We start from the raw sequence: 26,712 nt of genomic DNA on the forward strand, positions 1-26,712 counted from the left end.
TATTGCTTGTAAACTTCATTTTTTGCTTTATTTTGCAGCATTGGAATGAAGTTCTGCTCAAATTGTGCTAGCTAAGCCCAAATGATTTCAAACAGGTCTCAGTACTATTTCACTGAATGTAAATTTCTCAAAGACAAATCCTCTGTAGCTGAAAAATGGGGAGGTTTATATCCCATGATTTCTTATTAATTTTGTCCCTTTGTTTTTAAAGACTCAAAAAGAACTTGTCTTTTTCAAGGGTAAGTGAGAATTATTCCAGCTTTTTGTTAGTTAGCTGCGGAAAAGACTTCAGTTAACTTCTGAAGTAAAAAAAGTTACATACAGCACAAATGCCTTAACCCACAAAGGTGTCCCAGCTGAGTGCAGCCATGTGTGGGGTTTTAAACTCGTCTCAGAGGTGATAACAATTCCATTAATTTTTATCCAGCCTTTTGTAAGTGGCCTGTTCTAAATTAATTTAAATGAACACATCCCAGTATTTCAAGTAATATCCTATAAATACGTGGAAGCAACACATCCCAGTGTCATGTTTGATCTGACCCATGCCTTTTGCTATCTAAGAAAATGATGTGAATGTAAACTTGGATTGAAATTTTATATACAAGTAATAGACTTAAAATAATTCCTTTCAGTTTTTCATTGGGAAATGTGCAGATTAAGCTTTCAGTTTGTGCAATTTTGTGTTATCTTGCAAAATTTTATAGCAGCAGCAGCAAACTGAACAGTGTTATGTATCAACCTTTTTTTCCCCACCCCAAAATGTGAAGAAAAAGGAATTGAAAGAGTGTGCCGCAGATCTGCTTGTGAACTCCTATTGCTTCTGGTGCACTAAGGTCTCAGGGACACACAGCATGTTGGTGGCTGAAGTGATTCTTGGAACGTGAGCCACCTTTCTTCAAGTTCAATATTACTTTTCTTCATGCGACCAGGTATTTGTCAAAGATGACAGGTGAATGAAAAATATGGCTGAAAGCAAAGAGAGTGAATATTTGACCTGCTGGGTTGTCCCGTAGGCCTCACTGATCAGTCTCACTTTATGTGGACAAAAATCCACCCAGCTCCATCTGCCTTTCAAGAAGTGCCTTCATTCACTTCCCTGAGGTTTGAATCTTCTTCCCTCTCTCCCCTTGCAGACAAGCAGCAAAAACAATACTTGCATTACTGGTGTTTGCATGCTGAGCTGAGAACAAGCCCACTGAATTTTAGAATAGACCCCAGAGACTTTCCTGGCTAAGCAGCTTGTTTCTCTGTATGGCTTTTAAAGCAGAGAAGCACCTTTCAATAGCTGGCATACCTGTTGCAGGGCCATAATGTTTTCCAATGCATTTTAGGTCCACTTGAGCCAACCTTCAATTTGTCTTTCTTAAGACTGGTTGTATTCTAACAGTAGACTACTACTAAACACTTAGCAGGTCTTAGACCTTTCCTTGTTTAGGTTTGTCTTCATTTCTTGTATTGAGAGTTGACAACATCCCTTTGCAACTTACACTTCCACAAACTCCACTATGAAAATGCAGTAAACAGTCCAACTCCAAAACCTAACCCCATGGTAGGCTTTACAGCTTTTAACTTGTCAGGTATCTTTGTTGTATGACCCAAGTAACAAAAGAATTCAGAGTACAATTTAAATGGCAATTTTATACCTTTTAAAAGAAATTTAATCATGTTTGTTACCAGTTCTAAGGCTGTGCTGTGGTTAGAACCTTCAAAGCTGATTAGTTGAGGTTTCTTTCTAGTAAAATATATAAAAGCTCAGGGCAGTGATTTCATCCCTGTTAAATGGGGGCTGGAGTCAGACAAGAGAAAGGGAGGTTTTTATACCAACAGTAATTGAACGGTTGTGAACTAGTGACAAATCCCAACTAGCTACAGGAACGTCACACTTCAAGAAGGTGCTTTATTTTCAGATGCCTAAAGGGTGTTAATGTGTAGGCTTTGGTGAGAGGTTGGTAAAATATGATTGTCACTAAAACGACACTGGGTACATGGCCGTTCTTTGCCAGAAAATCATCCACATCTCCCCCTTTTTCTTTTTGTACAAGCCAAACGCGCTTTGTAACACTTATAATCGTTTGTTGGATACATTGAAAAATACATGGCAACAGAATCAAAATTGTTAAAATGACAATAAACACCATTAGTCCACCTTTCACTAAAGCAACCAGCCAACCTGTCAGTCCCCATTCACCTAATAAATTGTCCAGCCAAGAGGCTTGCCCATCCTGATACACCATGTGTAAGATCTGAGCATGTTTCCGTATTTCTTCAACAGATGCCAATCACAGGCTGCTGGGTCTGCCCTTTTTCTCCTGGATGGCTCTCTGATAAGAGGGGAGGCCATCCCTCACATCAAGGTCTGGCATGGCATGTGTCCCCACCGCTCCACGCCTGCTGGGTTGCAGCCAACAGCGGAGCTAAAGGTTCTTCTTGGTGGCAAACACAGAGGCCAACCCAGTCTTGCCCTTGACAGCAGGCATTTGGTCAACCTCAGTTCTTGTACCTCCTTGTCAATGCAGAGTTTCACCTGCTTCATCCAGTAACAAATTGCTACTGTGGCAAAGCACACACACATTTACCAGAGTAACTATTACAGGTTACAGCAGCATGTTGAAGATGCTGATGGCAGCAAGAAACCAGCCAAAGAATTTTCTTACCAGTGGGGTTCTCCCACCCTCTTAATTTGCTCCATTACCTGCTTTATAACACTACCATCGTAGTGCTTTAGCATTTTCTAGCAGCTGCTGCAAATTTGCATGCTCTGACATCTCTTTTACAAGTAACAAATCCACACAATACAAGGTATAGTTTCTCATTAGCAACTGGCTAGTAAATACAGGTGGTTTTGTACACAAAATCACAGCCTCTAATAACAGCTATGTTACAAGCACACATATTCAAGTTGTTACTTTTCAGCTGCCCTCAAGTGATGTCCTGCAATCATTCATTTTTCTCTTCCTCTATCTCATCCTGCTCGGGGTATTCACTGTCAGCTCCTATAGCTGAGGCATCGGGTTCCTCCACTTGTCTGTCCAGCTCATGGCAAGGCTTGACAAACTTTGCAGGCAGCCACCATGGACCTGTAGGTAGGAGGACACAAACATGCCCCCTCTCCCAGGTCATCAGCTCTTGAGAAGGAGGCCGGTTAAAGTGATTCAAAGGCATTCTGATGGAAAAGGAATGAGAAGCAGCAGAGAATGTGAAGCTACAGCTGCCTGCCTGCTTAGCAGCAGCCATAAATATCTGCAGGCAACCACACTTTTGCATTAACCCTTTCTTGCCCGAAATGTTAATCTGCTACCCATTAAAAACTTTTACATGAACCCAACAAGAAAAAATACACAGAACACCGTCTGCCCTCAACACACACATACACACACAGGGGATCCCACAAGCAAGCTCCATACAATTACAATATTTGAAACACAAAATCCAGACAATCATTACTCCCACTACACTGTCCCATGTACAGAACCTGGCACAAGGACCCCGTGAAGACAATCAGAAACCAGCTCCAAGAAGCATCATCGCAGTGCGAGGTGGCAGGCTCACCTTTAGCGGGCGTCCCCGCAGAGGCTCTGCCTCCCCCCCATCGCATGAGCCTTGGGCTTCTGTACTGACCAAAACGCACACTCATTCCGACGCAGGTGGCCAGCCTACATCGGAAGAAGTGGTCAGCAATATCTATTAAGGTCTCCAAGGGTTGAGAGAAACATGGACATACTTATATTTGCCAACTTCTAGTACATGAGCATCACAGAGAGACTGTCAAATGAGTTGTATATAGGGTCCCAAGTCCACAGTCCGCCATGGTCCACCTGATATGTTGATATTTTCCCAGGGAATTAACAACTTCCCAGCTGACCAATTTCCTAATGACATAAAGGTTGCTGCTTCCATGGGTACGCTGGCTTGTCTGCACTGATATGACGTGTTCAAAAGGCTATAAGGGTTAAGACTTGTCCAATTACTTAAAGGGACTCCTAATAATGGTGCATTAAATTGCTCTACATTTCCACACACCCAACAGTTTTTCACGTGCGTATTATTAACTACCTTTGCTAACAGATCTACATAAGCATTAGCCTTAAAAGCAGTATTACCTATCTGAAACATAAGCATGAATATTGAAAGAAAGAATAGTCTATTTACACTCATGACTACATCTGGTTTTGTGCTTCCAAGCAAATCACTTAGCACACCTTCACTTAGTCCCCTCCCAGTGCTCAGGAGGAATCTGCCATATGTATGGCACCAGTAAGGGCTTTGAACATTCAAATTGAATAACGCGTATCTGCTGCTTCTGCTCCAATACCCGTCTCTGCAGCTCAAACTCTCCTTCAGAAATTCTAGGCGTGAAACCTGGCTCGTGCCTCGTCGTCATCCAGCCGATTCATTCGCCGGCAATGAGGGTGTTCCGGATTCTTTTGGCAACGCTGGCTCCTTCCAAGATTTCACTCACCGAGCTGGTACCCGCCGCGGGCCAGAGTCTGTGATTACACACATATATCCTCGACCGGTTAGTTTTACTTCCACAGGACCCTTCCAGGTACCCGTTTCCAGATCCTTATACTGGACCAGTATACCCTGAGTCTTATTCACATAACCTGACCCTAACACTTGACCATGTATTACAGCAGGAGGGTCACTAGTCTCCTACCAATCGCAAAAAGTTCATAACATACACAGCTTTCTGTATTCTTGCTGCCGGGGTAAGCCCTTCTTCCCTCGTTTATTGTTTTTCTAACAATTGTTTCAAGGTCTGATGCGTACATCCAATAATAGCCTGACCTGTAGGAGAATGAGGAATACCAGTGATATGAGCAATGCCCCAATTATTTAAATTTTCAGACAGTGTTAAAGAAGCATAGCTGGGTGCATTATCCGTTTTAAGCTGTAAAGGTACTCCCATAACTGCAAAACAGCCCTCCCTGGCTGCGCAAATGCATGATTACGTGGCGTGCGGTCTCACCAGCCAGAGGGGTAGCCCAAAGAAAGCGAGAAAAGGTGTCGATAATAACATGGACATACCTCAGTTTTCCAAAAGATGATACATGGGTTACATCCGTCTGTCAAAGTTGGAGAGGTTGGAGACCTCGAGGATTGACTCCAAGGCCTATACCTATTGTCTGGCCCTGACAATCAGGACAAGACTGTACAGTGCCTCGGGCATCTGTCAGGGACAAGCCAAACTGGCGAACTAACATCTTTGCCGATTGGTGAAAGAAGGCATGAGATGCTCGGGCTTGTTGAAAAGTATCTACCGGTGGTCTCGCCCATGCTGGAGCAACTAATATATCTGCTTTGTCATTACCATCACTGAGGCTCCCTGGGAGGCCCGAGTGACTGCGAATATGCGTAATAAAATATTTACAGTTACGATTATTTACAAGATGTAACAGAGTTTTCAACAAGGTCCATAACCTGCGATTAATAACTTCCTGTAAAATTGCCCTCTCTAGACGCTGAACAATTCCTACGACGTACAAAGAATCACAGACAATGTTAAGCGGAGTATTGGCCATCGTTGAAATACTGCAACAACAGCACTTGGTTCTAATGTTTGTAAGGAATGTGTAGAGCGACCAGGTATTTTCTGTTTCTTCCAACCATCTTCTGTTTTCCAAACGTATCCGGCTATGTGATTATTTCTGCTAGCATCTGTAAAAACAGTTATACCTTAAACAGGTCTGTCGGAGTAAAAGGTAACATCTTCATATTGGTTGTTTTTTAGCATGGTAAACAATTCATGTGGCGGAAAATGTATGCTAACTTGGCCAACAAAATCTATTAAGACAGTGTTAGACTGCTGTGCCCACTCCAACCATATTTTGGTAAGGGGTAAACAAATTTGTGATGGATCACTACCTAGAATTTCTTGACTGCGTTCATGACCTCGCTTAATTAAAAGGGCAAAGACTTCCAATTGTGTAGTAACGGTTTTGTGCAACCGATAAGGTAAGAAGATCCATTCCAATATACACAAGGGATCCTTTTTCTGCGGATTCCATTGTGCCAACAGACTAAATGAATGATACTCATTGTTTACAACAAACAAAGTTATAGATAAATCTGGGTTCCATTGGGAAGCATAAGAAGTAGATATTTTAGCCATAATACGGGCTAGGGCCTCATGCTGGATTTTTGACAGAGTTCTCTTTTCCTCTGTCTGTGGTTTGCTCTTCAAAAGAGGCATTAGTTCTGCCAAATCGTCATTAGTAATTGCACATAAGGAACGGATCCACTGAATGTCACCTATCGATTTCTGCATGTCTGACAAGGTTCTTATCTCCGTAGTAATCTTCATCTTCTGGGGCCTAACTTCAGTTCTGGAAATAATCCACCCCAGGGATCTCCATGGGGCATTACGCTGTACCTTTTCAGGTGCAATCACTAAACCTACTTTTGCCAGTTTGGAGAGGTATCAGTTATGGTAAAATCTATTGCTGTTGCCATGTCCACTCCGGCACTCCCTGCTGTAGCGGAGGGGACATAGTCCAAACACCCTGATTTTGTGTCATCGCGCGGGGTGGCGTCGCACTCACATTCAAGTTTCCCAACGGAGTTCCATCTTTCTTATACTTCGAGCGACATTCAGTTGCCCTATGGCCATGTTTGTTGCATCTAGTACAACCACCTGTAAAACCTGAAGCACCACCTGATGGGTTAGTTTTCTTTACTGTACATTGTTTTCTATGATGTCCCATCCGCCCACAATTAAAACATCTCACAGCCTTCATACCCCATTGGATCACCTTGACCTTGCTGTAACAGAGGTTTGAAAGCAGCGGCAAAGGTAGTAGCCATGTATCCTGCCTTTTCCTCAGCTGTGCCCACCTTAGAACAAGCGTCCATCATTTCCTGCAAACCAGCAAGATTTCAGTAAAACCTGTAAAATACACTTACAAGCTGGGTTAGCATTTTCCATAGCCAAGGACATAAGCACAGATTCTTTAGCATTAGGTGCCAAATCAATATTCTTTTCAATAGCTGCCGTCAATCTATCAATAAATTGCATATATGGCTCAGAAATTCCCTGTTTTATCGACATATAGGAGGGATTAGGTCTTCCTGCTTCTGGCACAGCTTTCAAAGCAGCTAAGGCCAATTGCTGCACTTGCTGTAACACCTCGGTTCTCATATGAGCCTGTACTGCATCAGGGTGAAATTGTCCCTTCCCTATTAACATTTCATATGTAACACCATGTAAGGGATCATTAGGGTTGCAACCCAAATTATCATCAGCAGCTCTTTCAGCAAGCTCCTCAAACCCACTTTTAAAATGTAATAGCTGTGAAGGAGTTAACAGGACTGAAGCTATCTTAAGACAATCATTGGGAGTTAAGACCATACTACAAAACAAGGCAGTTAACATTTGTTGTGTATACGGAGAAGACAACCCATATTGAGAAATTGCTCCCTTAAGTTCCTTTATGATTTTCCAGTCCATAGGAGTCCATTGGGTTTGTCCCTGAGCATTTGTAATGACTGGAAATGCAGCAGGGATGTCAATTGGTAGAACAGTGCCGTCTATGACTGCGTCTTGAATAAGACCTCGCCATCTCAAGGCACTAGGGTTAGCTTGCAGAGGGGACTTCGAGGACGGTGGCAAGGGCATAACAAAAGGATTAACCTTGTTCAACTTCTCTGATTCATGCCCCTCTCTCCTTGCCCCAATTTGCTCCAATTGGTCTCGTAGGTCCTGTAATTTTTTATCTAAAAGCTTAGTCCACTGCCCCCACTCCTGCTCAATTTTTGGCCCCGGTTAGGGTGGCTCTAACAGTGGTATAGGTGGTAAAGGTGGATATAAATTATTGTCCTCTGGAGGTTCCCATTCTTCTGCATCAGGCAGCAGAGGGGTGGTGGCAGGGCGGGGGCTGTGGTGGCAGTGTGAGAGGTGGGTGGGGGAATTTGTGGGCTGGGCTCAGGGACAGTAGCGGGCCTTTCATTACTTATTGCTGCCGCTGGTGAAGGCGTTGTCGGACCTACAGCAGCCGGCCCCCCATGGTCTTGTGAAGGCGAGTCAGAAAAAGCCGCAAAAGCAGACTTTACTACTTGTTGCTCAGCCTTCATCTTGGATATAGTTTCTTTGAGTAACCGCCACAGGGTAGCTAGAGATTTTGCTTCTTTAGACCCAAGGGTATTTTCATCCCACAAGTGTGCCCCGATCTTTTCCCAAGTCCCAGGCTCAAAGGCTTCACCAACCCCCTGGATTAAGTCTTTCTCTTTCCTCCAGAGCAACAACCTCTTTTAACACAGAGTCATCATACTCTATCCCTCTCATAGAGGGGATATGCTGGAAGAGCTTAAATATTGCTGCTTTTCCTTTACTCAATTGAGTACCCATTTTAATCCTTTTCCGAACACTCGGCTGCTCACCTGAATTCCACTGCAGTGTCTCCCGGGCTCACAGGCTCCGATCCGTTCCGAAGCGTCTACCTTCTAATCCCGGTCCTGCCAGATTAACTTGCCTGCGGCACTGTGTTCTTCGTTTTCAATATGAAAAATCCTGTTTGGGCACCATTCGTCACAGAATGGACTCAGTCGGAGATCAATGCAATCAGACAAAGCCATTTATTATGGAAAACTAACTCTTTATATACTATTGCTTAAAGTTGTTTGCACTAACTTGGCCCATTGTGATTGGATACATATCTTTAAGGCCCTTAACAACTAATGTGTAATTGGTTAAGTCAGGTGTGAGAACCTGACCTTCAAAGTTTTCCAACAGTCCTCAATTTAGCAACTCAGTAAATTCCAGCTCCTTCTTATCTTGCTGGGATTCTCACTCCCAGTGCTTCACTCCCATCCTCCTTCACCTTTAGTTGTTCCTTGGTTCATGTCGAACTCCACGTAGGCACTTGCCGATCTGGGTATGTGGCCGTTCTTTGCCAGAAAAATAATCCACAGGGTTTTCTGTGTGTTTTTAAAGTTAAGGTAAACACCCCTTCTTCACCTGCATTTGAACCAACCTTGGCACGTGTTCTCGCAAAAGCAAGCTTAAGGCCCTATCTAGAAAGTAAACATCCACCTTTAATCATAACATAGAAGCCAGAGGAAGGATTGGCCAGTAACATTCATACAGAATTTGTTTGGCTTCCATATTTAAGTAAGCCTTCAAGGCCAGGCTCGTGTTATTACTGATGTTAAATAGGAAAAGGGGTAAATAACCAAAGCTACAGCTGCAGTTGCATCATTCCATTCATGCCTGAAAGGGCTGTCAGGCAATGGGAGGGGCAGAGTTTTCCCCACAGCCTGTGTTGTGGTGTTAACATGGGAGAGAACCAAGGCCTTCATCACAGAAGTGCTCTGAGCATAAAATACATGAACTTCAGCAACACAGCAGCCCTGAGTGGCTGAAACAGTGAGTTACATGTCACGAAAACCTATGCAGGCTGTCCTAAAAACCAAAACGAACCCAAAGCAGAACCAGGATAACCATTCTATTCAAAGTACTAGGTCTTGGTTAGTATTTTGTACTATTTTACCCAACAATGCCTCTATTTCCTGGAGGAAATAAAACCCCATAAACTTTTATTGTGAATTTATCAGAGAGACTCAAACAAAGCATAAATGAGGTTTAACTATTCCTTATCCTTCACAATGAAAAGAAGTTAAAACTGATTTTGCAGGAAAAAGTTAGAAAATCGCTTAGAACTAAGATATTTGGAGTGAAGTAAGACCAGAAAAAGAGTGCCAAACTGCTGCTACAAGTTGTGTCCAACTCTGAAGGATACAAAATTTAAGCTTCAGCCAAGGAAAAGTAGATCTAACTCAATAAAAAGACAGAAACAAGCTTCTAAAATGATAACTCTCTAGTTCTTAGTGGAAATTTAAGATATTCTGGTCAAGTAACACCATGGTACAACTTTTTTTAAATCAAGAAGGTTTAAAAATAGATTTCCTGCCACATTAAAGGATTTTTGGGAAGCGGTGTACAAATCATAAGTGTCAAAACAAGTGCCTATTCAAACCAGTTCAGTGCTAAGTCTAGCCTAGGAAAACAAGTTGGATATTAAACTGGAAGTGTGTTCTGTTTCCAATGATGATAAGAAATAGTCCCTTCAACTCCCTTATGCTGCTACAACACAATTTAACACATGGTCAGTATCAAGCTGTCAGTTTAGTTAATACTGGATTTTGACCAGGTGATTGAAGCAAATGTTGCAAGGATGAATGCCTCCATACCACTATTACATTAATTGTACTGATGGATCTGATGTTACTTGAAATTATTATGTGTGTCAATTCTTTTATAAAAATGAAGTCTATGATGTGCTTTAAAGCACTTTTTTTCTAGGTTGCCAGCTTTAAATCACTACTGATGTTGGATGTAGGGTGAATGACTTTAATTTAGATCCACTAAACATCAAAATACAGGACTAAGTCTATGCAACATACTGCTGTCATAGTATATTTTGTGTCCTTCTCTGGTACCATTAAGTTACTTCAAAACAGAACTCCTGCTTTACCTGTCCTGCTGTTCAACCAAGCCTAAACCATAAAAGTAAAAATAGTAGTGTTGCTGTTCTAAAACAGTAACAATAATAATACAAAACTTCATGTATCTGCACTACGACTAAGCATCACCACATTTCTTTCAGCAAGAGAAAGGAAAAGGCTGCACGTGGGTCAGGAAATCACAGCACTGTGACTGTCCTGTCTGACAGTTGGGTAAATGCCTCTTCCCACTCCACAGCTATTCACATCTTGGTGCCATGAGGAGGTATAACAGCTGGCACAAAAGCTAAAAGTGAACGTTGTACTTTATGCTTTGAATGAAGTGCAGGGTAATACCTTTTATAGCAAGATTTAGCTAAGAAAGCACCCTCGTGAAGCACCCAGATTAAAGAACTGGGATGTAAGTACTCCTAGCTCCTGGCTGGAGGAGTTTTGTTTATTTGTTTCACTTACATCAATATAAATTTCTTTTCAAATAGTAATAAAAAAAAGGAGTGTTGCCTGGAATTTCACGGTTTACAGCTCAGCAGAATGCGTCTGCAGGTATTTGTTACTGCAGACCTGTCATAGGTAAGGGCCGCAAGCAGAGGTACAGATGCAAGACATAAATCTGCAATTCATGAACTTAATAGTGTCACTGTTCCAAACTCAGCAGAACAGATGGTGAAGCTTCTGCAACAGGTTGAGTGAGACCCGTGTACAGATCTCCAGTGTCCTCCTATTAGTGCCACACAACATATTCCTAAACATGATTTCCTAAAATCTTTCTCCTTCAGTTACTTATTTTTTCCCCACCAAAAATGCACCGGTATAGGTTTATTAACTACAGCTTACCTCAGTTAATTCTTCAAGATTCTTCAAAAGCTGGGACTTGAAAGCTAAAAATAACACCCTGAGGACAAGGAACAGCATGAACAGGGGTTGGATGTTTCATGTTCAAGACCTTTTCCCCCTCCTTTGTGTTCCAGCTCTACGCAGCAGCTTCCATACGCAGCCTGACAGCATGGTTGGTATTGTACATGCTTTATTAAAATGGTACTCGTATTTACAATATCTGCAGAAACAATCCCTCCCCAGTCTTGCATTCAGACAGACACGCACACATCCACACGCGCATACGCCCCTTCACTCTACAGGGGTGTGAAGGCTATGCTCCCAAAAGTTAGGCAGCTTCTGGAAGAGGAGGAAGGGTGACATTTTGTGTTTGTAATTACTTAAAAAGAAGCATGGGAGTATGCATTTGGCCATCACAATGCTAATTTAAGTATATGTAGTATTAACATATGGCAGTAACACTGAGTATTCCTCTTTTACATTCTATACACAGAATGACATCAAGGTTTTCCAGTCAACAGAACATTCCAACTTCAGTCTCAATGCTGCTTGTAGTGACTATGAAACGACAATTTTGGGGCCGTCCCTTAAAACAATTCAAGTCTATGTTAGCGAAATAAGGCACAATTAATACTCAATTTCACTTAGAGGATGGGAAAAGGTAGGGAGAGGCAGGCTTCAGATACTAGTTGTTGCAGAGGACATGGTTTTACCCAGTCCTTTTGAGAAAAGGATGACTTTTACATCCCCATCCTAATCTACATGGACTTCTCTTAGAGAACTGAAGTATTCTGCCAGGGCTACTAATGCCCACATACAAAACAAAATTGGAAATTCACATTTTAACACCAGTTTCAGTAGTCTAACCTACTGATACTGATGTACACAAGCACTTCAATGCTGAAGGAAGAGACACGCATGAAACAAGATTCAAACCTTCCACTGAGCTTGAAGGCTCAGGTCTTTTAGAGAGCTTCTAGTACATACTATTTGAAGGCTTCAACTTACTGATAAAAAGGAATAGCGTTTTTGCCTTTAAACCCCTGGCTCCTCTTCACTAACAAAGCCTAACCAGACATTACAAATAAACTGCAACAAAAAGTCTGGCAGCACAAACAATGTCTAGTATTCAAATCTTCCTTTGTGAGTATATTATTTTCCTTGTACAAAACCTGTTGAATGTTTTTCGCAGCAGATGAACTGTACCCAAAGATGTAGGACATTCTGTGATGGGGAATAAGAGGTTGCAGTTCCGAAGGCCCCTGACTTTGGTTGTTTACAAAGTTCATTCCTGTTTAGTGTGATCCTTGGTATCTTCCTCATCTGTGTATTCTGATGGTTCTTCCCCTGGTTTTAGAAGTCTACCAACATAGTCGTATTTTTCTGAAAAAGATCGATGATTCCATTATAATCAAAGGCAGCTGCATTTGCTACTCAGCCTGCACTACCACAAATTCACTTCTACACACCAGGGTCCTAAGCCTGAATCACTGAAATTGATGGCAAAGTATCAGCAAGCTTAGCTCCTAAAACAATCTTGCTGCCACCACTGCTCACTACTTTATCCTACTGAAAGTACTTGGTTTCAATTCTCCCACAGCTAATGAGGCAAGCTGTATCACACAATGACTCAAAATGCTGCTATTAAAACCAGCACAAATTTTATTAAAACCAGCCTGTTCTGATTTCAATTCATGTGAAAAATTACTTCCCCTCCCCCCAGTGGCATACTTCATGCTTCTGAGAAATTATTTCAAGACAAACTTGTTCAACCCTTAATGCCAAAGCAGCTCTTAGTCCTAATCAGAATTCCATCAGCTAAGCTACGCTGAGCTTTGATAGTGAAATTCTGTGCTGAAGAGCGAACAATTATCTGATATAAAACTAAAAGGTTGAAAAAGCTATAGTGGGATATAGTGGAATCCTCTCCTTTAGAAGAAAGGCCTGAAATCCTGGGTCTTTTCCCAAGAATTTTACATTGCATTACAAACATTACTGTCAACGTCTCTTTAAAAGCTGCCCCAAACCCAAATCAGTAATTTTTATTAAAAGCATTTCCTTAAACTAAAGATGTGCTGCTAATTTGAGATATTACCTTTAAATTGCATTTCCCACTCTCTCACGCTTTCCATCTGTACAGCATTTAAGTCCGATAGGTCATCATATTCATCTCTGAGTGCATCTTTATCTAGACGGAAAGTTGCTAGTCCCCTGGAGGCATCTCTGCCAGCAAATATTCCATATGGACCATCTGAAAACAAAAAGACAAAAACGATACCTTCAAGACCTTGTTTATGGCGACCAATCTCAGTTCTTTATATAGTCTGCCCAAGCCACACATTAGACTTCTGCAGTGATGGGAACAGCAGTAGTTCAAACACCATGGCTGCTTGACATTCAACAGCACTGCAAATCAATCTTAAGTATCATTAAGAGACAAAGTCTGCCGAGAGAAGCAGAAAGAGGAAAATAGCTTTGAAGGGATATCTGGAAAAATCCCTTTCATTTGATGCAAGTCAGTGGAGGTAAATTCCAAAAGGACTGGAGGCTGAAATTCAAAAGCAGCACACTTCTATTAAGCAAAACATATTTACAAGTCAGGCATGAATAGAAGCACATTGTACAGACATCTTAATTAGAAATCCAGTGATTTCTATCAATAAATACAACTTGAGTGCTAATTAATAATTCACTTATGGAACCACCACAACTTTCTACCTGACAGACAGTGTGTCTTTTGACACATTTCTGTGGAATAAACTCATATATTTTGGGCAGCAGATCATCTATGCATCTATCCTGGACTGTTCTGGAAAACTGCACAAATCGTAGTAAGAATGTAAAGCAACTACTTCCTTTGTGCTTTCTGAGTGATGCAAATTAGCACAGATATGCTCATAAAATACTGAGCAATGACTGTCTAATCGGTGTTACTACAAAGGCGACGATTTGCAAACCAACGATTTTCAGGATGAGGTTTGTAACTTTCACAAATTCTATTTAATCTAAAGAACTTCAAGCATCTTGTTTTCTTTGATTTTCTTGACCAAATACTAAACAACTTAATTCAGCTTGATTAAGAAACCAAAACAAAACTTGACCATGTTCTGCACTAAGACACACTACAGCAGCTAAGCAACAGGGAAATGCCTGAAGCATTCTAGAGAGTAGTCACTACCCCAAGAAGGCCAGAACCCTTCTCTAGCTTACCTCTCAGAAGATGACAGTGGCCGTCAGCCTGAAGAAAAGGCAGCACCCATGAGCAAGAATGAACACAAGCAAGTGGCAACACACAGTCCTTCACCCCCTCTATTGCCTTCTGTAGCACCTCAGACCTCTTCTGCACCAGGACAAGCCACAGGGTATCATTCCAAGAGGTTGGTTTCCTCCCAGGCCGCTTGCTCCAGCCACCACACCTATCTGCTCTTGCCGGGCATTGACTTCAGGGATGAGACAGAGGCTGAACACGGCGGGAAAAACTCCTGAGACACAGAACCTAAGTACCATATGGATTAACAGCAACTGTCCTCACCAGACCGGCTGTTGTCTCTCTACCCCAGAGTGCTTGGCATTCTAAGTTGCTTACAGTCGAATCCAAGAACAGAGGGGTATCTTGTGTGCAAAAGACAATTCCCTTGTCTCTCTGGAAATAAACCAACTGCTTTAAAAGCAAAATTTCACAAGCAGTAGAAATCCAAGAAAGAATTATCAACTGGAAGCCTGCACTGTACAAATCTGGCATTAAGAGATGACCATAATAACTATTGGGATCACTATGCTTGTCCTTTTGGATATTTAGCTCCAGGAACAGCATCACTTCCTCTGGGATCAGGGACTACATTTACAGTACTAAGAGAACCAAAGTCAAGAGTGCTTGTGAACTCTTTCCTATTTGTAACCCGAATTAAATGTTTGTTTTAAAAACAGGATTCATGGGCTGAATCAATCCTATACCTGCATATATAATCTATGCATTTTGCATGCTCAGTCACTTCCCATAAAAGAGGGTAAGTGCTAGCAGTGGCCATCATTTGCAACATAACATAGAACCTTCCAACATTCACTTCGAAATAGCTATCAGTCAAGTGAGCTGGTTTTTGATATTCTGAATGAAGAAGACAGGAGCTATAAACAGCTCTCACAAAGACCACACACAAACAGTAAATCCCAAAGAGCAATTACAAATTGCTACTTAACCTCCTCACCATCAGTATTCTGTCCCCCCAGCTTGATTCCAATTATTTCCATTAAAAGAGAATTACATTATATTTATTGGTATTAAGCCCTGAACATCCTTATATCTCAATGACGTATTTAGCTGAAAGCAGAGTGCTTTTAGAATTCATCACTTTGCATTTAAATTAATGGATGCAAAATTCCTGTAAATATATTGTAATGCCAGATGCTATTATATCAATATTTATTTTTCTTTTCTAAAACTGCATTTAAATGTTAACAGTCCAGCGAATTTACTACAAAAGTATTCAGGAGTCACAGAGACAACATCGAGCCAGGCCCAAGCACTCACAGAATGCTAACTAGTGAAAACCAGCCTTTTAGACTTCGTAGACAGCACCTCAAATTCCAGCTCTGCAAATGTAACTTAGAAATGTGACCTATTCTTTAATCCTTTCCTAAGAGGCAAATATTGAATCATGATTCTTTAAAAAAAAAAAAGGGGGAAAAAAAAAAGTGCAAGCCTGGCTTTGCCTTAGTTGCAGAGCTGCTAAAGCAAAAGTTTGGAGATCTCAGTACAAGCAATCTCCTTCAAGATTTAAAGCTTCCATTGAGATACTTTTACATGGAGATTAAGTGCAGTATTTTACAGAATATACAGGTCTGAGGTTTTGCTATAAGCCCTAGTCTACCATTCACTTTATTTAAATACTGGTGCAACAGTCTTTAAAAGGTATTTTGCATATCAGGTTTCATTGTGCTTGGAGAAGCATCCATGAAGGTGTCAGCACAGAGAAACCTAGTCAGAAAATACGCTTCAGGAACATGACTCTGAGGTAAAGACGTTAGTGCAATCCTAGACATACTCCCACAGAGTTCTTTCATGACCAGATGCAATTTACTCTGCAAGCCCTGCCCACAGCCACCTTTCCTTTCCTTTTGTCTGCTTACCTGTTTAGACTGGCTTCTGTTCTAAATAATTGATTGCAGTGTAACACAACATACATAGCGAAAAGATTGCAAAAAGAGATGCTGTTAGCATAGGTATGTACAATAAGCTGATTTTTTTGAGACCCTATCACACCCTATCCTTTTGCTGTGCCCCAAATTATCTATTTCATAGTCAAATCTTCCTTCAAAAATTCTCCTCCCACTCCTATTTGGCAACTTGCAACAACAAAAAGAAAGTCGGGGACTTGTCAAACCCACTAAACCACGTCTGCTACATGTTACTTGGCTACAAGGAGCTATGAGCCTTATATGAAGGAAAAATTTAGTTCCTTGAAGAATGTTCTTCTTCCCCATCACTGCTTTCACATATTAAAGCACTTTGTTTCAGAGCCTTTGTTTATTTTGGTGCTGAGACCAGTTATCAAGAGTACATACTTGCCTACATGTCTCCACATCTGTACAACCGCACTTATACACTGCCTTTTTGCTTGTATAGAGCCTTAATTTCCTTACAACTCTACCTTGTGTAAAGTACACCCTTCCCTCAGCTACAACACATGCAAAATGTTGCTACCCACCACCTACAGATCCTCAATTTTTTCCAGAATCCAATTACAAATCTGGCTGCCCTGATGAATTTGACATCTTGTTCCAGCCTGACGTTTGTCTTTATTCACAAATGAACTGGGCAGCTTGAGAACTGGCAAAATCAAAGTCTCTTTAGCCAGTAAAACACCTTTCCAATTCCTCCACTTGGGATTTCTGCATCTCTCAGCCCTGTTTGGTTCTCAAATGAAGATTTCATTTCTCTTTGCAGACACCCTAAAACAACAGCAAGTAAGGAAAAATTAATTTAACGTTAAAGCATTAAAGTATTTAAAAATGTGAGATATGAAGCTGTCCAAGCTGAAGTTTTCATTTGGAAACACTGCTTCTAGTCACTTGTTCCAAAACAGGCTAAACTGGATCTTGCAAGAGGATGTGTTCCTATTTTCAAACAGTTTGGTCAACTTTTAAGTAAATACTCTTGGTTTACCAAAAAGGGTATTTGACCATTTTATTTCTACGCTAGCTCTGCAGAACATCCCAGATTATTGCTCCAACACTAGTAATGAAGGTGAACACTGTACACTGAACTCTGGATTGCTCCAACTGTCAGCACAAGGACTGCACCACAGATGGGGTAGATTTTGTATCCAAAGAACTGATTTGTAAGCTAAGACTTGTATTCATTCTCAGAAGGCCCATACAAGTTCTCTGAAGAAACACAGGTTAACAAGGTTCAGTTTTCAAACAGCCTTGGTTTCTTCAAGTAGTCAGAAAACACTTCCAAGCCATCACTAAATATGCAAAGCATACCAAATATTCATTTCATCTGCAGGCTCCATGCAGCCACTGGAAATAAAATCTAGTTTTATCTGAAGCTTAGAAATTCACAGACAACATTTCTTAAACTGCAGAGAAGAATAAAGACTAATTTCTCCTTCAGTGTAAGTAAAAGGAACAAAGGGAGACAGACCATGAAATTATTGACAGCTGAACTATGCTACTACATTGTCTACCTTTCCCACTCCAAAGCGAAACCCTCGCTGTCTGTTTAAAATTTTCCATCTGAATCCTGACATGCGTTCATTCCTTGTTGCATCTTGTATGAGGGAACAAAAAAGCTACAAATTAGACAAAGCCATTTTGAGATGCAGCTTGAAAGCAAAAGCTTTCTAATAACATTTCTCACTGGGTATTCAAGGTGACATAATTTTAACTTTACTGATCCAGATTTACATGAAAGATGTAGGACAATTTTAAGTTACAACTTGCACGGAAACTAAACACTTTTAGGAGAGTGATCCACGAAGTTTAACACCAACTAAAGAGGGCTCTAAACCCGACTTATTAGGCAGCAGACCAGAAGGCCTTGCTCCCTTTCTCTTGTTCCCTTTTTAAAAAGTGCAAGAATCAATGACCCAATTTTGGCTAAAGGCAACGGCAGACAATGGGCCCTGCTAGGAGAGCCTCTAGTTCACTAGTCAGGAGATTCCTGGAAGACAGCTCCATGCTTGAGGAGGACCTAGATCCCACATCTCGCTTTAGTGAGAAATGCTCTGGCCACTAGTTTATTTCACAATAAGGCAAGTAATGTTGTCAAGGATTTCTGATTAAATGAAAAAGAGCTACACTGCTGTGTACTGCATTTAACAGCACTGTCGCTAACAACAATGCCACCAGCCTAAAATATCTTGCCTTGAGCATACCTGCTACCTCAAACCTCAGGTGACTGGAACCCGAATGGTTTAAATACTAACTAGGGATTTACACAGACCTTATATCAAACACACAGTTGTTCAAGTTCTAAGGAATATACTCAGGTTATTAAAAAAGGAAGAAGAAAAAAAAACGTCAAACAGAGAGCTGACAGACACACAAAGCAGAAGCAGAGGAGGAGATGCATCTCCCTGCACAAAACCACTGTACTGGGCCCCAGTCTCCACGCACATGAACTGAAGGCTTAGAACAGCCCCTTGATCATGCTAGCAAAGACTACTCCCTTTAATCAGAAGTATGGGAACAATCTCTCCCTAATACCTAGTAATAGTTTTACTACTTCTGGTAGGAACTTAACTTCTTTATCCAGAAATGCCTTTTCTTTGAAAAGCTGAGTCCTGGGGTGAGAGACACCTCCATTACACTGACACCAATGAGCTGACAAACATCAAAAACACAGAGAAGACACCTCGTAGGAGGCACTTGTTCCACCAGTCTTATCCTCTGTACTTATCTGTAAACCCTCAGCGAGTTGTGCTCTTAAGATAAGGCCACCCTTAACAGAATTCTCCAGACATAGTACATACATGATCTCCCCCTGCAATACTTTGTTCCAACCATTCCCTTGTAAAGGATGTACTGAAAAGCATCAGTGTCATCTTTTAAACAGAGACACAATGAAGTTTACAGCACTCAATTCCAAAGGAAGTCTAACAGCATCAGATTATTTTTATACAAATGATAGGAAAAAATGACAGCTGTTTGCTGCAGAATTTGTTAAAATATTTAATGTCAGAAATCACAGTTCTTCACTGGATTTCCCACATTAAACAAAGGCAATTTTCCCCTCATGAAAAATGAACAATGATGGAAATCTTTGTGAAAGGAACTACTACTACCTAATCTACTCCTCTGGGAAAACTGGAAAGCAGAAGTCTTCATGACACTTTGAACAAGTGACAAGAGTGACAAGAGTGAGATGAGAAATGAATTAACAGTGACAATGTATTGCAGTGAAGGAAAGTCAGGAAACTGGTTTGTTTAAAATCATTAAGAATCAAGCAGTGAGGTGGAACAGTTGTATACACTGGGTTGTGTATAATCTTGCTTTGTCATGCTCAGAGCCATGTATTTTTCGTAACTGCATGAAGTATTTGGTAATCTGTTTACAGCATTCTGTTGGCATGCCAATTTAAATACCAAATATTAAGATTTGCTAACATTACTTTATGTGTAACCATGCCCTTCTACTGACCAATATACTATTAGGAATCTTGATACAAACATGAAAATAAATTATTTACTATTAAATAAAACTGTAAAAACTGTCTCTCGTCTGTCTCTCATTATAAGGCTATAAACCCAACACAGCACACACATATTAATCATTAGACTCTACGTCATGAGTTGTGATTACAGATGGGGAAATCACCCCAAAACAGCTTCTCTGAAATTGAGGTTACACAGAAATTTTAATAGTGTGCCTCTGACTATTTATATTGTTCAGAGTTTATGGGTGATAAAGGAAGAGGTAATTAATTACAATTAAAAACCAAGCAAAGCATTTTAGGATACTTACTTATTTGGGCACAGAGGTGGTATTTAATACAACTAAAAGTGAAGCACTGAAACAAAGGGTATACTCGCAGCACAGAGGACCACCCCAGGAAGCAGCAGTTTGGAAAAGAACTTGGCAAGTGAAGTTTTAAATTATGAGTTCAGTGTAAGTGAAGCAATTTTTGGAGGCACAGACAGCTAAATGTGCGATATAACCTATTCTTACTCTTAGCTAAAATGCATTAGACATACCAAAGACTAACAGAATACCAATGAGATAAACTGCAAAAGGGTTAAAGAAGACAACATAAAGAAAAAAACTCAACAGAATTGGAAGACATTGATTTAATGTTCAAGAAACTGAAATTTTCAATCACGGCTGTTTGAAAGGATGACTTCAAGAGTCTATCAATTTCTAAGAATACCTTAACTGTATGTATGTAAAGGGTTCTTCAATGCAACCGACTAAAGTATAGCAGGATCCAGTGGATGGAAACTTAAAACCAGGAGAGCTTCTAATAAAATCAGAAGCTTGTTGGGAATTTTAATGGAATCTCAACTGCTGGACAAAAACCTAGACTAGATGAACAGTTTGTGCATTTTTAGCCTTCTGCTGTAAGTCGAAAAAGAAGGAACACCTTTGTATCCAAACGACACTGAAAAAAATCCCCAAACCTTAATTTCAAGACATTAGAAGCCTTTTGAGACAGCCCTGTTATTCAATGTTAACCCAGCAGTCAAGACATACTTCAGATTTGATAGTGAGCCCTCAGCCAATGCTCTCTGCTGCCTTCACAGCTGAAGCACTATTTCTCATCAGTACCTTGACAAAGTACAAAAGACAGTCAAGCCTGCCATGTCAGCAAAACCAGTGCCCTCAACTGTTCCTTCTGTTGAACAAAATTTGGTCACGGCTCTGTTGGTATGCTTTGCACTTCTCTTGCTACACTCCAGCTGTGAGGCGTAAGATTTCCAAAGGAACTGCTGTGGATATCTGACTAAATGAAGTCTTTCTGAAGCTTCAGGAACACTTTTCCACCTATTTCTTCTCAGATCTTTTAGGGCCTGCAAACCACCTACTTCAAACCACCTAGCTTTTCTTCTTTACAGCCACAAAACAAGAAATACTTCCCTATATGCATCCAGGGAAACCATATCAGCACAATTAAAAAATCAACATGTTTGGCAGAAAACACACAGCTGGTGATGCACAGGTTGAGCATCACTATCCTAATGCACATGATACCAAATAACAGCTACATGATAGACAAAGATGATGTCAGTTGTGTTATAAAAAAGGCAATCTTCACTACAGGGTGGGAGGGAAAAGCAAGCCTTTGTCCCTTTCCATGAAAAGCTGGAAGCACTGCTTTAGGGAAATCAGCTGCTGCCAGCCATCAAAAAAGCAGACTGATGTCCTAGAAGATAAACCTTTAGCTTCCTCACCATAAGAGACCTCCAGATGCTGATGATATCCTCACCATAACAGACCTCCAGAAACGGTGATATCTACAGTGAAGAGCCTAAAATGTAATTATCTATGTTTGATACACAAAAGAGTTAATGTTTAGATTATGGTTCAGTATTATTTCATGGAGTAATTTATGAAGCAACCTGCCAACTTACAGGAGTTTGAAGTTTCATTAGCAGATGTATTACCTACATTTTATATCAGTACACAGGTCTCAGTTAAAAAAAAGGTTAAACTGAGAGGGGCAAAGGAACTAGCTCAATTAAGTGTCATGAAAGCTGCAGCACACCCAACTGCACTGCTCAGCTTTACTGGTCAAAACCCACCCAAAACATAAGGCATGGCAAGGTAGTTTAGATTTCACTGTTAATTTTTTACAGTGTCCAGCCAGAAAAGCATTTTGATTCAATTACGGCAGTTTCAATTCCCATGACTGGGAGCAAAGCTGGTATCACAAACTTTTGAGGCTAACATGAGTTACAAAATACTGGCCCATTTCAACCATACAACAGCTTGTTGCCTCCCTGTAAGAACCAAGGACTTGTACCATGCCAGCTCTGTATTTTTTCTTTTTGTAACCTAAGATTATTAAAAAAATAACAATTGCTTAACTTGAACAATTTCCAGAGGGGGAGGAAGGCGTATCCTCTCTCCTCCACCCCTCAATAAAAGAACACTTGCTATACCTACTAGGAAAACTCCTGTGTAATTTGATTAGATCAACTTTTCCAAATGACCATTGTTTCAGTGAGAAAATTATCAACAGTCATAACCCTCATCTCCATTGGCATCAGATTTGAACACAGTGCTCACTAGTAAGATTAGTCCCCTCATTATTAAGAATGCTGTTTATTACAAGAAAATATGCTGCAGTTTCACAATCTACAATGTGAATATGGAAACATAACGTTGTTTCTGAAGCATACTTTTCTGAATCTTTGAAGAATACATTTCCTATCAAAAGAACTGTATTGTCTGCCTTTCTATTTAAGAGATTGGGTTGATGTTTGCACTCTTTGCAATGCTAGCAATACGTCAGTCCCTGGGCTGTCCCTGCTTGCCCTTATCCCGATTCAAATACACACTCAATATGGCATCTGCATCTAAATAAGTAAGCAGCTGGTTTATTTTCCTTCCTGAACCATAAGAGCTAGAATGAAAGAAGCATTGATCAGCTGCTCTTGGGAAACCAACTAGAAAAGACAGAAAAAAAAAAAAATAATTAAACATTGCACATCCAAACCTTGGCAACTGGAAGAAACGATGCATGACAGATGCGTGCACAGGACCCAGACCCGTTGTGCATCCCCCATTTAACGCTACCGTTAGGCCCCGGGCAAGCAGGACGGCCTGACGAGGGGCTGCGAACCCCAGTGCCCGGGAACAGGTGGCGGTCTGCACGGCAGCCTCCCCCTCGACACCGCCACAACAGCCCTACCACGCGTGCGGACAGCGCGCAGGAGATGGCAGCCTGAGATAAACCCAGCGGGAAGCTAATTGAGTCCACCGGCGCCGACCCGCCGCTTGGTCGCCCCGAAACCCACGCCTCCCGGGTGGGGGCGAGGCCCGGACCCCGGAGGTGGGGAGCAGATGCCCGCAGGCCGCAACCGATCCCAGCCGTCCTCCCCAGCGCCGCTGAACACCGGCGCCGAACGGAAAGTGGCAGGCGGCCGAGGGGCTGCACTGGGCTCCCGCCCCAGAAGGCAGCTTCCATCGAGGGACCTCCCCCAGCCCCCCGGTCTCACCGGGCCCGTAGAACTTGCTGCCTTTGGTCACGTCGAAGACTTTGCCGTTGACAGCCAGGAGGATGCGGGGGTTGCGGGCCCCGTTGAACTCGCGCAACTGCTCTAGGGAGAAATCCCGCCGCTTCATCCGCGGCAGAGCGGCGGCCTGGCCCTCCCGGGCCGCGCCCCCCGGCCCGCTCCGCGTCCCCCAGCGCAGGTACAGCCGGTAGGCCGCCAGCAGCACCAGCGCCAGTAACACCAGCGCCAGCAACATCTCGGCGACCACCACCAGCGCCCCCGCACTGTCCGGCAGCGCCCCCACACCCCCGCCGCCGCTGCTCCCCTCAGTCCTTAGCCTCCCATCCCCAAGGTCCGCCATCACTGCCAGCTACAGCGCCCGCCCGCCCCGCGGCCCCGCCCCGCCCGGCTCGCGCCCGCCGCTCGCCCGCTCCCCATTGGCGAGCGGGACAGGCGGCACCGCCCCCGGCGGGCTCGCGCCCCGCCGGCCCAACGGCCCGCCGCTCGCGAGAGGTGCCGCCACTCCCCCCCCCGTCCCCACATCGCGCCTGCGCCCCCCGCGCGGCGTTGGCGGCAGCGTGAGGTGAAGAGGAGGGTGGTCTCAACCGCCGCCCTGCTTCTCCTCATGGAGCGCTTGAGGGGGTTTGAGGGCGATCCATGTGCCGCGTGCCTTCCGCCCACCGCCGCGGAAGGGCAGGGTCGAAGGCCGGCGAGTGCTGGCCACCGTGGTGCGGCCACGTTGTTCGGCGCCCTGTTGAAGGTTGCTGAGCAAGCGACACGTCTGCGGGGAGCTGTGGAGCGGAGGTGGTGGTGCTGCTGTCGGCTTGTCACTGAGGTGACGCGGCGGGCAGGCTCGGAGGGAAGTCTTTGGAGGTGGCTCAAGGAGACACTCTGCCGTTCCTTGCTGTCAGAAAGTGGGGTGATTGATAACAGGAGGCTGATCCACTAGAATTGCTCCTTGTGCTGTGAAATGGAGCAGTGGCAGCACATAGGTGGCTTTAGTGCATCTTGTTAAGTATAGCCCATGCCTGGCAGCAAGTTTGTTCAGTTATGTGAGGAGAAAGACCTAAAGCTTTTATTATTTTCAAGGCAAGAGTAGATCATCTCAGTAGGGTGATGCTTATGTGTAGAGAAGAGAAAGATCTGGGCAGAATTTAGCACATCTGCTCCTCTGATGTTGTGAATGTGTTCCCAAGCATAGCTGGTTGTCCCGTAAGATGGTACTGACGACCTGCTCCACAAATGTGTAACTGGATCTACGGAATGTAAGTGGGACTCAGCCACTCTTCCCGCAGTTGGAATGCCATACAAGGAGTACTTTGGACTTGAGAAACATGGTTTTATTCCATGCAGCAGTGTGGTGCTGAAGCATCCCTGCCTAGAAACATCAGGCTTAAGAGTAATTCTCAAATATGTAGCTCGGATGCTAAAGTTGGAAAACTCAAATGTTTTCACAAAGGCTGGTAGGCAGTGCAAGGGGGTCAACCCAGTGGAAAATAACATTAGTGATACTTAAAGTTTACGTAAAGCTCTGTGTTTACAACACCCTGTGTCATGATCAGCTGTTTAATCTTCTGCCCTCTGAGCCAGTTCAGTAATGACTACCTCTGTGAGGAAACAGGATGAAGTTCTTGCTAGTTAAAGACCTGCAATTAAAATACTACTACTATTCCTCTTAACCAGGCAGGCTCTATATAATATATGTATAAGTAAACACTATTAAGGAAGTCCTTTTATCTGAACAAGTTACAGCTTGATTGTGGTTAAGGAGAGTTTTTATCACAGAATCATCATATGTTTGGGTTGTCTGTGCACAGCTATGGTGCAGGTCAGAAGTAGAGTTGCACTCTTACCTCCTCATTTCCCTCCCTTAGGAGTTTAATTTAGGCTTTCCACAGCATTCTCTTAACTTCCTTTTATTTTAAAGATGGCTTCAGAAAACAAAAAGAGGTACTAAGAGATATCAAGTATTCTTACCCGTCTTCCTGCCAAGATCTTATCTCTAAATTCATATAAACTGGCAAGGTAATGATAGACATTTCTTTGAAAGCACATGGTTTCCCAATCATAGAATGGTTTGGGTTGGAAAGGACCTTAAGATCATCTAGTACCAGACGCCTCACACCAGATCATGTCACACAAGGCTCTGTCCGTCTCAGCCTTGAGCACTGCCAGGGACTGAGCATTTACCACTTCTTTGGGCAACCTGTGCCAGTGCCTCACCACTGTCACAGTAAAGAACTTCCTTATATCTAAACTGAGCTTCCACTGTTGAAGTTGAAACCCATCACCCCTTGTCCTGTCACTACAGTCCCTAATGAAGAGTCCCTCCTCAGCATCCCTATAGCCCCCCTTCAGATACTGGAAGGTTGCTATGAGGTCTCCACGCAGCCTTCTCTTCTCCAGGCTGAACAGCCCCAACTTTCTCAGCCTGTCTCCATACGGGAGGTGCTCCAGTCCCCTGATCATCCTCGTGGCCTCTTCTGGACTTGCCCCAACAGCTGCATGTCATTATGCTGAGGACACCAGAACTGCACACAGTACTCCATACATTAGGAATAGTATGCACATACTAAATATACCAAGTATACTTGGATTAGAACATTCCTAAACCTGGCAAGTAGAAACCACTGAAAATGCATAGGTTATAGAGTAGAGAAATGGACTGTCGTTGGTTTGCCAAGACAAAAAGTTTGTCCCTGCAAAGTATAAAGGTTATGTTCTATAAACCCATGACTGGTAAAGGGTCCCCCAAAATCTCTCAGCATTGCTGTGTTGCTTCCGCTCTTCTTCATGTGCACTTCTTGGTGGTTCTTTTGGTGTGAACAAATCTGACTCTGATCTAATTGACAGCCAGCTGGCATAGATCCTGATCCATGACTGGGGAGCCCCAGGTATTGCTAAATATGACTAGAGGTGTGAAAGGAAAAACAGGCATTCTGGGTTACCTGTGGAAAAAACTCAGAATTTTCCAGTCTGAAATTACAACTAGTTCATTTGTATGGATTTGATCTGAAGAGCAAGCAAAGTAATACTACTTGCATACTAGTTTGCTGTAAAGAGCTTAGTGAGACTTGAAAAAACATGTATGAAAGAATATTAGCAAGTTTCTAATTACATGTTATAGCTTTTGTTGTTCTTGAGTAATTATTTAATTTTATAGGGTTTTTTACCTAAAACAATTTGAAGAATAGCTGGAAAATTAATAACTTATTGCTATAGTCATATGCAATCTCATCTATTGATCCTTGTTTATCCTCT

General features: G+C 42.4%; 1 protein-coding gene across 1 annotated transcript; it reads right to left on the reverse strand.

Annotated features, from left to right (window-relative positions):
- Positions 1 to 11,496: 11,496 nt before the first annotated feature.
- Positions 11,497 to 23,812, reverse strand: PGRMC2 (progesterone receptor membrane component 2; the record flags this gene model as incomplete). The annotated part of the gene is made up of 3 exons (XM_080638966.1): positions 11,497 to 12,675; positions 13,388 to 13,543; positions 23,455 to 23,812. The coding sequence occupies 3 exons, from the start codon at positions 23,810 to 23,812 to the stop codon at positions 12,578 to 12,580; spliced, it is 612 nt and encodes a 203-aa protein (XP_080495092.1). The 3' UTR covers positions 11,497 to 12,577.
- Positions 23,813 to 26,712: the final 2,900 nt, after the last annotated feature.

Source organism: Psittacula echo (genome assembly GCF_963264785.1).
Source record: "Psittacula echo genome assembly, chromosome: 1".
Taxonomy (NCBI): domain Eukaryota; kingdom Metazoa; phylum Chordata; class Aves; order Psittaciformes; family Psittacidae; genus Psittacula; species Psittacula echo.